The 13,935-nt window shown below is 27.8% G+C and overlaps 1 protein-coding gene across 1 annotated transcript; it reads right to left on the bottom strand.

Annotated features, from left to right (window-relative positions):
- Positions 1-4,331: 4,331 nt before the first annotated feature.
- On the bottom strand, positions 4,332-7,614 carry LOC129287525 (geraniol 8-hydroxylase-like). Its single transcript, XM_054923715.1, has 2 exons — positions 6,048-7,614; positions 4,332-5,251 (listed from the first exon to the last, which is right to left on the bottom strand). Exons 1-2 carry the CDS (start codon positions 6,936-6,938, stop codon positions 4,643-4,645), a joined length of 1,500 nt encoding a protein of 499 aa, XP_054779690.1. The 5' UTR covers positions 6,939-7,614; the 3' UTR covers positions 4,332-4,642.
- Positions 7,615-13,935: the final 6,321 nt, after the last annotated feature.

Genomic DNA, 13,935 nt, shown 5'->3' with positions numbered 1-13,935 from the left:
TCCTAATACTATGTGAAATAGATTAGACATCAACACCTTGAGTATTTATAAAAAAGAAAAATCTGTGGTCCATAGTAGGTGAAAGTATCCTTGGCCGGAGCTGCTTCCCATGATTGTAAATGTTTGTAGAGTCATCACTTTGACACCATTCAAGCTTCTTAAGAAGCTTTAAGAATTAGTATTTAAGAGGTGAAATCTTTAACTTTTCAAATATTTGAGGTAATCGGAGAAAAGAAATATTGTGTAGATGGAGCCTCAAAATGTAAATGGAGTTTGAAAAAAGTTACAATTATTTGGATAAAATTTTTTAAAACCATAATTTTTGACCCAAAATTGATTCTGGACATGTATCCGAGTAGGATTGTCGGCTCACAAGGTCAAGTGACCTTAATTAACTCAATAAACATGAGCCACTTAGATTCTACTATAAATTAAGGTTGGCTTGAGTGGAAAAGAGATACAAGGCTCGTAATTTCCCTCACTTTTTAAAAGAAGATTAACACAAGCACATGTTTAACAGCAAAAAAATTAATACTATGTTAATCTGAGACTTGCATATGTGGTTGAATTAATTTAAACAATGAAGATGGGTTGCTTGTTTTACTTTTTCATGAATCTGCAAAAATGACAAGTGTGGGGCCACATCTAGAGGGTGCAAGCCTGTAAAAGTCTTTATTTGCAATTCCGAATAATTGAACTGTTTTTACATTATTATTAAAGAAAAAAAAACAGAAGAAGTTAATTACTTTATATACATTTATTTTCACTCTTTCAATGGTTAGTCTCAGATAAGCAATTGTTAAAAAACTACGATATAGTCTCATGTTTCATAAAAAATTATTAATTTTTTAAATAAAATTGAAACAGGCTCCAAAAAAAAAAAACTCTAACAATTTAAGGTTCTTGGCCTGCCTGAATAAGCTAAAAAATAGAGATATCAAGACTTGACTATATAATTTGTTTTTTTATTTTCTCGGGTATTTTAAAACCTGGTTCACCCTGCATGGGCTCTATTGAAAATTATACCTCATCAATATCTCACTTCAAGGAACTGTGACTATTTTGCAGAAATTAAGGAAGTCAGCATTGTAGACAATGGAGGGCCAAAGTTAAACTATTGGTTTCGGAGCTCATTATAATAAGGAGAACCATAATATGAATTATTTCGGTGTTGGGACCTAAATCATTTAAATCAAATTTTAGTAGTTTAAATTTAAAGTTTTAAAATTGACGATGTTTAGATGAAAAATGAGAGATCATTTTTGTTTTACATTCTATATCCATTAAAATTTTAAATTATTAAACATATAAAATTTATATAAAAATTAAATTTTATTAAATATGGATCATCAAATTTTAATCGAGATGATCCCAATCCTAGCCAGCAGCAGCAGTGTAGCAGGCTAGCAGCCCGCTCGTTGTCCCTCCTGTTATTTTCACCTTACATATCACTTCTGGTATATTTCATTAAAATTTTAAAAAATAACTTTATTAATTATTTTTAATAATTTTTTAATAACATGTTTTATTCATATTTTACAAGCCTTGTCCTCATTAAACATGCATATTTTAATAACAAATTTTATGCTACTAATATCCAATGAGATAAAAGAAAAGGTTGTGATAAAACTTCTATCACATAATTGGGGGGGGGGGGGGGGGCGGTTTCTCTCTCTGATTTATAAATAAGACCCAAGCGTAAGTATAGATATAATGGATATTGATATTTACTTTTCCCGCCATCTTTCCTGTCTGTGAAATTTTTTTTTTTTGAACGAAAACCTGTCCGTGAAATTTTGAGGCACGGCATTTCATGGGTTTTATACACATTTTTCCCCCCTTTAATAGAGTCTGAACGCTAACTAAAACACAGCTGCAAGCAAAATAAAGGCTTAAACTATTCTTCTTTCATCAAACCATATCTCTATTATAACAGATGGTTTTTGATCAAGGAAGCAAAAGCCTCTATGAGAATTAAGGGGCCACTTAACTAAAAAATATAATATATTTTTTGAAGAATTGAATATTAAAAAATGCAAAGCATTTTTAGTGTTTCAAAATGAAATCATTGTGTTTCTTATTCAAAAATTGTCCTCAATAAATAAATCACTTTATATTTATTTTAAATAAAATACGCTATAAAATAAGACTAAATATGAAAAGATGGTATTTTCAAAGACAATTAACTAATTTATTGACGGTGAGATTTAATTAAAAATACCTTATATTTTTCAATAGAGAGAGCATAAGATACTCCCTTGATCCTATTTATAAGATAAAAAAAGTATCTGTTGTGGTTCTATTTATAGAACATATCAATTATTTTTTAGTTCATTTTTACTCGTTTGCCCATATTAAATGACGAAAAAGTCTACTTATAAAAAGAGTTATAAATGCTAAAATATCTTATTTTTAAAATAAAAAATTCTAAACTTGTTGAATTTTTAAATAAAGTTTTCAATTATTGCATAGTTTCAACAAATGAGAGGGAGAGAGCACAAAATAGCATAGTTTTGGGTTATTGCATTTTTTTTATAAAAGAAAAAAAGAAAAGAAAAACCAGTTTTGGTCGAATTTGACAAATTCTCCAGCAAGAACTGATTCACTTTCTAGCTGATTTTCTAGGATTTCAGGTTATGGTCAATTTTAAAATGTCTTGAGGGTTATCCCTAAGTTATAACAGGTTTGGATTAGGGGACTTGTCTTCTCTCCTTCCTGGAAAGGGTTCGCTGTGTCTCATCTATAGGAAGAAAAATTTAAATCATTCAGATTCAATATTTTTATTTTTATTTTATATTTATTAAAATAAAAATTATGTAAGTTATAAAAAAATTGATAAATTTGTTCATCTCTGAATAATTTAGATTTAATATATATAATTCAAATTTAATATTAAAAATTCAAAATTTTTAATAAATTGACTATCCGGGTATATTATAGACGATGCAAATTTAATATTAAAATTTTTTTAATATTAAATTTAGACCATATGTATTAAGTCTGAACTATCCAAATTGAATAAATGATTTATTCAAATTTTTATAATTTTTTATTTTAATAAATATAAAATAAAAATATTGAATCTGAACCATTAGTAATTGAAGTTGTGAATATGAGGTTATTTTTTTTTTGGTTAGGAATTCTTTTTGTTATGTAATAAAGTAATGGCATCTCAACTAATACCAATAAAAAATATAAAATGTGATATTCAATTACAATAAAATTGAATTAAACTACTAGTTAATTAGGGGTTAATTTTTGAGATGTCACAAGAATGGGTTTAACAAGGACAAATGCATTCTAAGGCATTTTAACTATATCACGCTTGAACTAGCTAGCTTTTGTGAGAATGGACAAGAAGCATAGTGAAATGTTTTCTAAGACATTTTCTAAATTGAAGTCATGATATATGAGCCTATGACTTGTTTCAATTGGCATTCTTCCATGTATATACAAACGCAAGCTATCATAAATGCTTGTTAACATTGAACTAAGAGAAAACATAAAGAATAAACCTATATGATCTTAGTCTTCTCTTATTCTCTTGATCCTTTGCTCTCTTTAAGGTTTTGTTGTTAATCTGATTTTATATTCTGCAAAATGACAAACATCTTTTTCTCGAGTTTTTTTAACATTAGAACAAAGTGCATTCAACATATATAAAGGTGATAAATTACTTTAACAGGGTTAATTAGGATCATTACTAAACAGATATTTTGATTGCCGGATTATCATAAAACTGAGTTTTTAAGACAATTAAAGTGGTAAAAAGAGGGTAATGAAGCAACTAGGGGATTAAAACTCTGGGATGCTCTTCAACTTGTTTTCTTAAGTTCTTTTGTTGTTTGAGTTCTTAATTGTTAGTTTACAAATTAAATTTTATTTTGAATTTGATGTTTCTACTTCAAAATTTTACTCACTCAACTAGAATGAATATGGTTTATTATTTGCTTAGAAATTCTTTGTGATAACTCCTTGTGGGATGACCTTAACTAGGCAAATATATTACTCTTAACCCATGCACTTGTGGTTGCTAATTTCCAGGCGCATCAGGCAACATTGCACCCTTCTTAATACTTGAGAGATGACAGTGTGTGAAATTTAACTTTACAATGATCAATGCACCTAAAAAAAAAATTAGGAGTAAAAATCCACCTTATTATCACTTGATTTAATTATGATTAGTTTTTCTATGTCTTTATTGATTAACCATGAACCAATTAATGACTTGTTTAATTCAAGAACTTGGCCGATATTTAATTTTCCTAACATTTGGTATAATTAATTAAAAATCTTAAAATAATGGTGGCAAAATATCACAACCCAACACAGACACAATTGCAATTTTCATAACAGGAATTAAGGATCCTGACATATATGCCCACATTCACTACCATGTAACTCTATAGAAATAATGCTAGACATTATTGTAAAGAAACATTACCACTCCCTCTGACCATCACTAAGGCTAGGTTTGGATGAAAAGAAAAGTGGAAAGAAAATAAGGGGGGAGAGAAAACTAGGAAAAGAAATTTTCAAAAATAGTACATTTCTTTAATATTTTTCAAAATTTTCTTTCCTAGTTTTTGTCCTTCCTATATTTTCTTTTCATCCAAACAAAGGGTGAAACACGAAATGAGATCTAAGCTTTGATGGGAATGGCCTTAAGAGGAATGGCCTTGTGTAAACTAATTCCATACATCTCACTCATATCCATGTCTTCGGCCTTAAACCCATTAGGATTCTTCCAATCATAATGATACAATAGAGAAGCCAGTACAATGTGTACAGTCCTATTAGCCAAAGGCAATCCAGGGCAAATTCTTCTACCAGCTCCAAAAGGAATGAGCTCAAAATCATGCCCTTTAAAATCAATTTCATTGTCCATAAACCTTTCAGGCTTGAATTGGTTTGGGTCATCATAAACATTTGGATCTCTTCCTATAGCCCATGCATTGATCAAGACCTGTGCATTTTTGGGAACCACAAAGCAGCCACATAACTCTGCTTCATCTTCTGTTTTATGGGGTACCAAAAGTGGCAGTGATGGATGCAAACGCATAGTTTCTTTCACAATTGCTCTCAAAAACGGAAGTCTTGAGATATGAAATTCTTCAAGTTGTTCATCTTCTCTAAGGATCTGTCTAAGTTCATCTTTAGCTATTTTCATTTTTTCTGGGTTGCGTAGTAGCTCTGCCATTGCCCATTCTATTGTGCTTGACGTTGTGTCTATTCCAGCAACAAATAAATCCTATAATACAATTTATCGTTAATTTGCCAAAGTGCTAACAAATAAAGCTGACAGACTGACATAAGATATCAATTATCATTTAGATTTAAATATGTACATATCGTTTGATCACGAAAATTTGATCAAATAATAGCTCAATCAACACAATATAATCTCATTCAATTACAAGCTTTAGCAAACATCTCTCTATCGTTTAAAATATGCATCGGGCAAAAGCTAGGCAAAAAATTCCAATGGCTCCACCTGCTGTCTAATACCAAATTAAAGCACAATTGTGAAGGGGTTTAATTTATCAATTTTAATATTACGAAAATCTTTTAATTTTTTAATTTTCCAATAATTACAGCTGGTAGTTTTTCTATCTGTCTCGCAATAATTTATATTAATCCCTTTTCAGATATCCTTCGTTCAATATTTTATGCAGAAAAAAGCCATACACGCTAAGTGTGTTTTTATGTAAATCTTATGTTATTTCAAACATTTTCTTTTCATTAAAAAAATAATAAGTCTAAATAATTAAACTTTGACTTAAACCATATCTAAGCTACACGTGCTTTAACTGTGCTTAAAACAAAATGTACTTAGATCAATTAGTACTAGACAGTTATACTTTAGGCGTGGTTAGGATATAAAATGAGTCAAAATCTATATCTAAGTATATAACAAGAGTTGCAAAAAATATAAATATTTTTTAACAACAATATCAGGGGAAAAAATTTATATTTATTCAAAACTCTCCAACACCGTGTAGCGTGACAAAAAATAATTTACTGAGAAAAGCCATTAGAACACTCACCAAAAACAAGTGCAACACTTGAGGTCGGCTAACTTGTGGGTTCTCATTCATCATGAGCTGCATCAAAGAATCTAACACATCATTGAATCTCTTGAATTCCATTTCTAGACCTACAAATCGCAACCTCTCTTCTATGAGACCATCAAAAAACGCAAATAACTTGCCAAAGTGACTCATCATCCTTGAACGTGCACGTTGTGGATCAAGCACTCGAAGAACTGGGAAAAAGTCCACAACATTAGGCCTTCCAGCTTCCTCCATGATACCCCATATAATATCCTTAAACTCTTGAGACTTATCAGAAGTATAACGAGCCAAATCCATTGAGAAAAAAGTGTTCGATATAGAATTCAACACTGTGGTAAAAACAGCATCGCTAATATCCAAAGCTTCTCCATTTCTGCAGAATTCATCCACATAGTTTAGCAGATCTTGCAGCTTTCTCTGACGACGAGTCTGTGTAGAGTCCAATCGATGAGCAGAGAACACTTCAGTGACACAAATTCTCTTGAGGACTCTCCATTGAGAAGATGGAGGCATCCATACAACTGAAATTTGATCATGGTCGTGTGCCCTAATGGTATCTGGGATTGTTCTGAAAGAGAAAGCATGGTCTTTTTTCTGCAGAACTTCTTTGGCCGCTTGTGGAGAAGAAATAACTACGGTGGTTGTTCTTCCTAACTTGAGAGTCATAACAGGTCCGTAAGTTCTTGAGAGATTAGTGAGTGATTGATGAGGTAGAGTGCCAAGTTCTAAGATGTTTCCAATGATAGGAAGAGGACGTGGGCCGGGTGGATTCTTAGCTGCAGACTGGGAGCTTCTGGTTTGAAAGATGAAGAAAAGGATAAAAAAGATGAAGGATATGAAAAGCAGAAGTGTAAGGTGATCCATTGCAATGTCTGGCTTATTCTCATTTATTTGTATGCGCCTCTGCGGATATATAGAAAGGGGGGCTGGGGATCGGGTGCATAAGGTGCATTTTTTCCGTCCAATACCCTCTCAAGCAGGATAACTTCGAATAATTGGCGTCTTATTTATGACGTCAGACAGTTCAAGTGGAAGAATGCGTGTGGGAGACTATTTCTGTTTCTTTTGTAAATTTTTAAATAGAGATAAAATAAATTGAATATACTTCCCTTATTAATTTTTTAATCGTTGAAAAAGAATTTTGCTTAGATATGTTGTTGACAAAATAAAACTCTAAGGTTCCTATAATTTAAGTATGTTTTGTTTTTAATTCTTGTAATTTATTTTTATACATTCGTTATCCTTCTATTTTAATCAATCTATAATGTGCTAGTCCTTTTGTTTTAAAAACTAAGCATAAGAATCATGAACCAGCTCAAATGGTGTTTATTTTATTAACATGGACTTGATATGATTTATAGTTCACAATCACAAGCATGCTTCTTTCAAAGTATCACACAATTTAACATTGTTAAGTCAATGCTAGTAAAATAAACATTGTTTGGGCCAGCTCATGGCCCGTTTGGTACAAGGCACGAAATAAATTAAATTATACATTATTCTTTTAAACTTGAATGATATAAATATAATTTTTTTAATTTTTGAAATTTTATAATAAATTTTCATCAATTCTTATATTTATGTAAATAATTTTATATGATTAATTTTATGTATTAATTATTTACATATAACTTAAATTTTAAAAAAGTTATTTATATATAAATTAAAATTTGAGAGTTTAAATGCATATAAAAATAAATCTAAGGAGTATATAATTAATAATTAAAAGTTATTTGTATAAACTTAAAAATTTAAAAAAATTTATTATTAAATTTTAAATGTTAAAAAAATTATTTGTATATGATTTAAATTTAAAGAAATTGTGTGTAATGTAGCTTAAATTTTAAAGATTGGGAATGTAAAATTAAGAGTGAAAATAAATTTTATAAAAGATGTTTGGTATGCTATGGAATTAAAAAGAAAAGTAAAACTCTAATCTAACCCAAAAAATAAGCCAAAAAGACACTATTGTCCCTCACCTTCATCGTCATTTCTCTCTTACCAAATGAATTGGAAACCAGATTTAGTTTTGCTACATCTCCACGAAGCTAATCATCATCTCTCTCTATCTCTTGCCTGAATGAAGAGAGACGAACAAGGAAACCATATTTGATTGCTATTTGCTAACCATATTTGAAGACAAACGAACATTGAAATGGATTAAGATGAAGGCGTCGGTTTCCAGATCTAAACCTGCGATGAGGGCATCGGCTTCCAGATCTGGAGATGATCTGCGATGCAGATGTCGACTTCCACTTCATTTTCGCTGCTCCTATCTCCACCGCCATCGAGCTCACAAGATCTCGACCAAGGAGGAAAAAAGGCCGCCGTTGACCTCACCAAGGAGGGAGAACGGCCATTGTTGTTGAACTTAAAAAGGAGATGTAAGACAAGGTAGTGAAAGAAGACGACGATCTGAACAGACACGTACACGGTGAGGCAGGTGCGTAGCAGCGTTGGCGAGATTGATGATGGAAAGCTTCAACGCACAAGAGGTAGGGTGTTTTGAGCTTAACAAAAATCAATCCCAGATTGATTTTTGCAATACCATCAGCAGTGGTGGTATCGGGTAAATGAGAATGGGAGTAGATTCACCAACAACGCATTCCAAACATGATTAGTTGGAATTGCTCAATTCCAATTTCAATTTCCCAATACTAGATTCCAACCAAACGAGGCAAAAGGACTAACGTACAAACAGATCAAATAAAATGATGAAAAATAATAAAAAATAAATTACATAAACTAAAAACAAAGAGAGACCTGGGGTGATAGTTTTCTAATAATGGTCATCAAGAATAATATGCCTTATTAATTAAAGAGAATGACAGTTAAGCCTTAAAAGATTGAATTAATAACAGTTAGGTTCTCAATAATTTTTTTAAAAAAAATAAATTATAAATATCAATTCAAATTATTATAAACAAAATTTTTATTACAATTTAATAATTATATTTAATATTTAAATATTTATTTATAATTGAAATTTTTAGATTTATAATTATCTTAATCGATATTTTTAAACTTATCTTTCCAAAAAACAAAATTGTGGTGAACTTGATTGTCATGAATTCAATGTTCTAAGATCTAACTAATATTCTCCTATATTAATTATCTTCCTATTAATATTTTATTTTTAAAATTTATACAAGCTTGTATTTCAAAATTTATGCAACTGTCCCTTAAAAAGATAAATCTACAAAGACTACTTTAATTTTGTTAAAATTAAGAAGAATTTTTAATATTTAAAATATACACAACCCTATACAGAATCAGGGTGACAGTATAGGATCGGATACTATGGAGCTTGGTAGGATAATGTCTGATAATTCTTATCGGATGATTGGGTTGACATTGGGTAAGATTCTGCATTATTTAAGATAATACTATTCTATATTCGGTAATTTATTATATAATAATGAACAAGATGCACATGAATTCTTTTGACCAAAATATATCCTAAAAAATATTTTTACTCAAAAATTAACATATTTGTTTAAATTTATCATAATATATTAATTTTCATAAAAAATAATTCATTATTATTAGGATAATTATTTTTTATTTATTTCTAATTTATAAAGAATTATGAAATTTAAAAAAAAATTAATATATTCTTCGTCAACTTTTACACCTATGGCTGTACTCTTTCATCTGTAGCCATATGCCAGGAAGTGCAATTGTGGAAGAAAAACGAAAAAAGAAAAAAAATCAAAGAAGATTATCGTCAGCAGATCATGGGTGAGGCAAGCAAAACATATTAAAATGTTCACTCTACTTTCTCATTCAATGAATGAATCACTCCACTCAAATCACTTCTAGATAAGTCTCTTTTTTTTTTAAAAATAAACTTGTGCGCAAATTAAATATATAGAATTAAATGGTAAATTTATTAGTAAACTAGACTCTGAATTCATTTTTTTACATTGTTTCCTTTTACCAAAAATTATACAGTGTACTCCCTTCATTTAAAAATATAAAATATTTTTAAATTAAATATCACCTTTTAATAAATAATTACATATTTTTAACTAACTTTATCTTTTAAATTTATTTTTATTAAATATTCTATAATAAATAGAAAATCATTTATCAATAAAAATATTTAAAAAAATAATTATATACCACAAAAAATTAAAAATATTTATATTTTTTAAATAATTAATTTTTAAAAAAATATTTTATATTTTAAAACGTAAAGAGTGTTTACTAACAAAAAATGTCAAAAGAAAAACACAAAAGTTGCGGATGCGCGCGTAAGTTTGGACATACTTAAGCTTGCCATATTTGGACGCGTAGAATTCACACTTAAGATCGGGATGGAGTTGGTCTTCTTCTATATGACCTAATCATATACTCTTTTTTGTCTCACTTGTAAATCATATTTTAAAAAATTTATTTAGCTTTATTATAAATTATAATTTAAATTTTTAAATAATATTTAAAATATATTTTAAAATTATTTTTATAAAAAGGGTAATATGATATCATTTTTTAAATTTATTATATAAAAATAATTTTAAAATTTTATACTTTTTTATTTTTATTTTTTATTAATATTAACAAATTAATAAAAATGATTTATAAAAAAAGAAAAAGAAAAAAGAAAAAGGTTTGCTAGCTCATATTAACTCAAATTGTTGATATTGTCACATATTATATACTCCCTCTGATTTTATTTATAAATATTTCTATCAATTTCATTAATATCATATAATAAAAATATAAAGAATAAAATTTTATAAAATTACAAACACTACCCTCAAAAGTAAATAAACTATACAATATTATTTTTTTTATTTTTCTTTTTTTACTTTTTAAGGGTAGTTTAGGCATTTTATTTAAAATAAAAATCATTATCAATTCAATAACTTATGAAGTGGACTATTTTACCTTTTTAAAAGGTGACTTATAAAGTGATCATTTTACCCTCCTATCCTAGCTAGTTATGGGAGTGATCAACGATTTTATATGTTTATATATTGCCAACAAGTGAATGCATAGTTGGCAAGTCATATGTGTGTGACACCTTAAACATGAATGTGATATGTTTTACTAACCCAAAAAAAAAAATAGAGATGAAATTACTCCACATTTTTTACTTTATGGTGGTCAATCAGTTACTGCTCTATGAATACTTTATGGATAAAAATGTTTCTTCATCCAAAGTCAATGTAAAGTTAACAGTCAATATAAATTTTCATTAGTGAAGGAGTAAAATTGCAGCAATTTTAACATTAGAGAAGTGGTATTGCGTCAAACTAAGATACCTATTTTTTTTTTGCAAATATATAATTTAAGAGAAAAAATACCAGTTAATGTTTTTTTAATGTTTCCATATGCTTTTCAAATAAAAAAGAATTGTATAATTCAATAGAACCCAGGAGAGACCTATACAATTTTTTTTAATGCTTTTGAAGGAGTTATATAATCAGGTATTTAAAAAAAAAAAGGAGTTGTATGCTCTCAAATCAGATAAGAAATGCAGATAATTCAGTAAAACTAAAGAGATTAAAGAGAGGTTTGTGTAGTTTTCTCATAAAAATATGATTTAGGCCCCGTTTGGTATGAGGAAATAGTTTTGATGGAATTGAAATTGGAATTGGAATCAGAATTGGAATCAGAATTGGAATAGAATTGAATTATAAAAGTATGTTTGGTATGTCAGAAAATTAGATGGAATCCTTGCATTACTTTTGTTTGGTATGCAAGACATGGAAATGGAATTATACTTAAAAGACAAAAATATCCCTATATAAAATTAAAATAAAACATAATAAAAACTTAATTGTGTACCAATTTTCTTATGTATTTTATATATTAATGAAATATTATATAAATCATAGATTATATCTGTAACTATTATCACTAGCTTGGGCCAAACAAAAAGTTTTATCATCAGTGGAAACATTTTCTTGAAATAAAATTGGCAATGGTTCCCATCCCTTCTACTTTAAAATAATACACTAACATGTAGATTTAGAAGAAAAATGTCAAACAAATCAATTCTACTTTTTATACCAAAAAATATTATAAATATATAAATTATATACAAATATTATATATAATACTATCTTATATATATATTATAACGCTTTATATATAATGAGAAAAAATATCATTCACTCTTTTATACTACTCCCTTTTCTTTTTTTTTTTTGCTAGCATATGAGGGTTTTATTTTTTTTTGAGGGCAAATTTGTCTTTTTGAAATTTGTATGAAGGCAAAAGTGTCTTAAATATTACAATTCTATAGAATTCCTCCCAATTCCATAGATTTACATAAGGAATTCAAATTAGCTTTTTTTTCATAAAATTAGGATTCCCAAAAATTGTAATTCATATCTACCAAACATCACTTTATATTCAGATCCTATCTCAATTCCATTCCATCTTCACAATTCCAACCTACCACAAATATGGCCTTAGGTTCCTTGGTTATTATTATTATTATTATTATTATTTTAAAATCTTGTGGGGAAAACATTTGAAAACTTCATTCAACTTTCTCTCATCTCATCTCATCCAAAGCTTTTTTTGAAAGTTGTGAGAAGCATGCACCTAGATACAAATGTCCGCTGACCAAATGACAAAAGAAAAATTTCATTTTCTCATAAAAACAATTACTGGACATCATATATACAGACACAATTAAATTACAAACTTCAAAAAGATGATATTGTCTGAAGCATTTTACTCTATGGGTGTTATTATAAAATATTTTTGAAGATTCAGTATTTTAAAATATAAAATATTTTAATAAAATAAATTTAATTAATAATATTTTATTTTTTAACATTTTTTATAAATAAAGTATTAAAAGAAAGGTATTTTTATATGTTTATATTTTTATTTAAAAAATAAATTAATAAAATATATTTAAAAATTTCATTAATATGTGTTATTTTTATTTAAAAGTTTTTAAATTTGGGATAGATGAAATATTTTATTTATTTATTCATTTATTTTGTATTAGTTTGTCTTTTAAAATGATTGTCTACATACATTTAACATAAAAGTACATGGAACAAAACCAATAAAGTGAGGAGGCAATGGACCCACCTTTGCAAAGTCACTTTCCATATATCAATTGAGGTCCATCTTCGGGGGCAAAAGATGATAAGCACCCACGCACTGTTTCTTAAATTGAAAAATCTGGGTTATCCCAAATTTAATCTGAATAATTTAAATTTTTTTAATTTATATTTTACATCTAGTAAATTAAAATTTTAAAATAAATACATTTGTAATTAAGTTGGACGGTACATATTTAATCTAGATATTCATTTTAATACTAAATTTGTTATAATTTTTATAAATTGATTATTTATGGTATAAAACAGTCTAAATCTAATATTAATTTTTATAAAATTTTATTTTGATAATTAAAGTATTAAAAATAAAAATAATTTCCTGATGAGAACTTTTTTAAAAATCTTTTTTAAAGAAATTAAAAGTTAAAAATTTTAAATTTGGACTGGATAGTCAATTTATAAAATTATCAAAAATTTTAATGTTATATTTGACATTCTAAATTAAATCTGTCTATATTTATGAGGAATATATTTATATAATTTTTTTATCATTTTTTAATTTTTATTTTATAAATATAATAATAAAAAATAAAAAACTTTAAATTTCATCAGCCTAATGAACACCATGGTTCTAATCAGGGTGATGAGCGCCCATGTTTTACTTGATTTGGATTTTTACTACTACTGCAATGACTAATAATAATATCATTGTATTGTACTATTAATTGCAATCGTAAATTTAGAACATTTAATTAAGTGAACGTCGGTTCACTCTTGGCAGCTGGAGCTTGCATTTGCAGCATGGCCTTAGCTTTATTCTGATCTAC

Source organism: Prosopis cineraria, unplaced genomic scaffold (genome assembly GCF_029017545.1).
Source record: "Prosopis cineraria cultivar Desert tree isolate PC_DT_omini unplaced genomic scaffold, ASM2901754v1 PC12, whole genome shotgun sequence".
Classification (NCBI taxonomy): Eukaryota; Viridiplantae; Streptophyta; class Magnoliopsida; order Fabales; family Fabaceae; genus Prosopis; species Prosopis cineraria.
This window is presented reverse-complemented; position numbering and strand designations above follow the sequence as displayed.

What these genes read in the sequence shown, in the direction of transcription:
- LOC129287525 (XM_054923715.1), bottom strand. Translation starts at nt 6,938, where the DNA reads ATGGATCACCTTACACTTCTGCTTTTCATATCCTTCATCTTTTTTATC. An exon ending in AAGTGTTGCACTTGTTTTTG is followed by an intron (nt 5,252 to 6,047) that starts GTGAGTGTTCTA and finishes ATTGTATTATAG; the next exon opens with GATTTATTTGTTGCTGGAAT.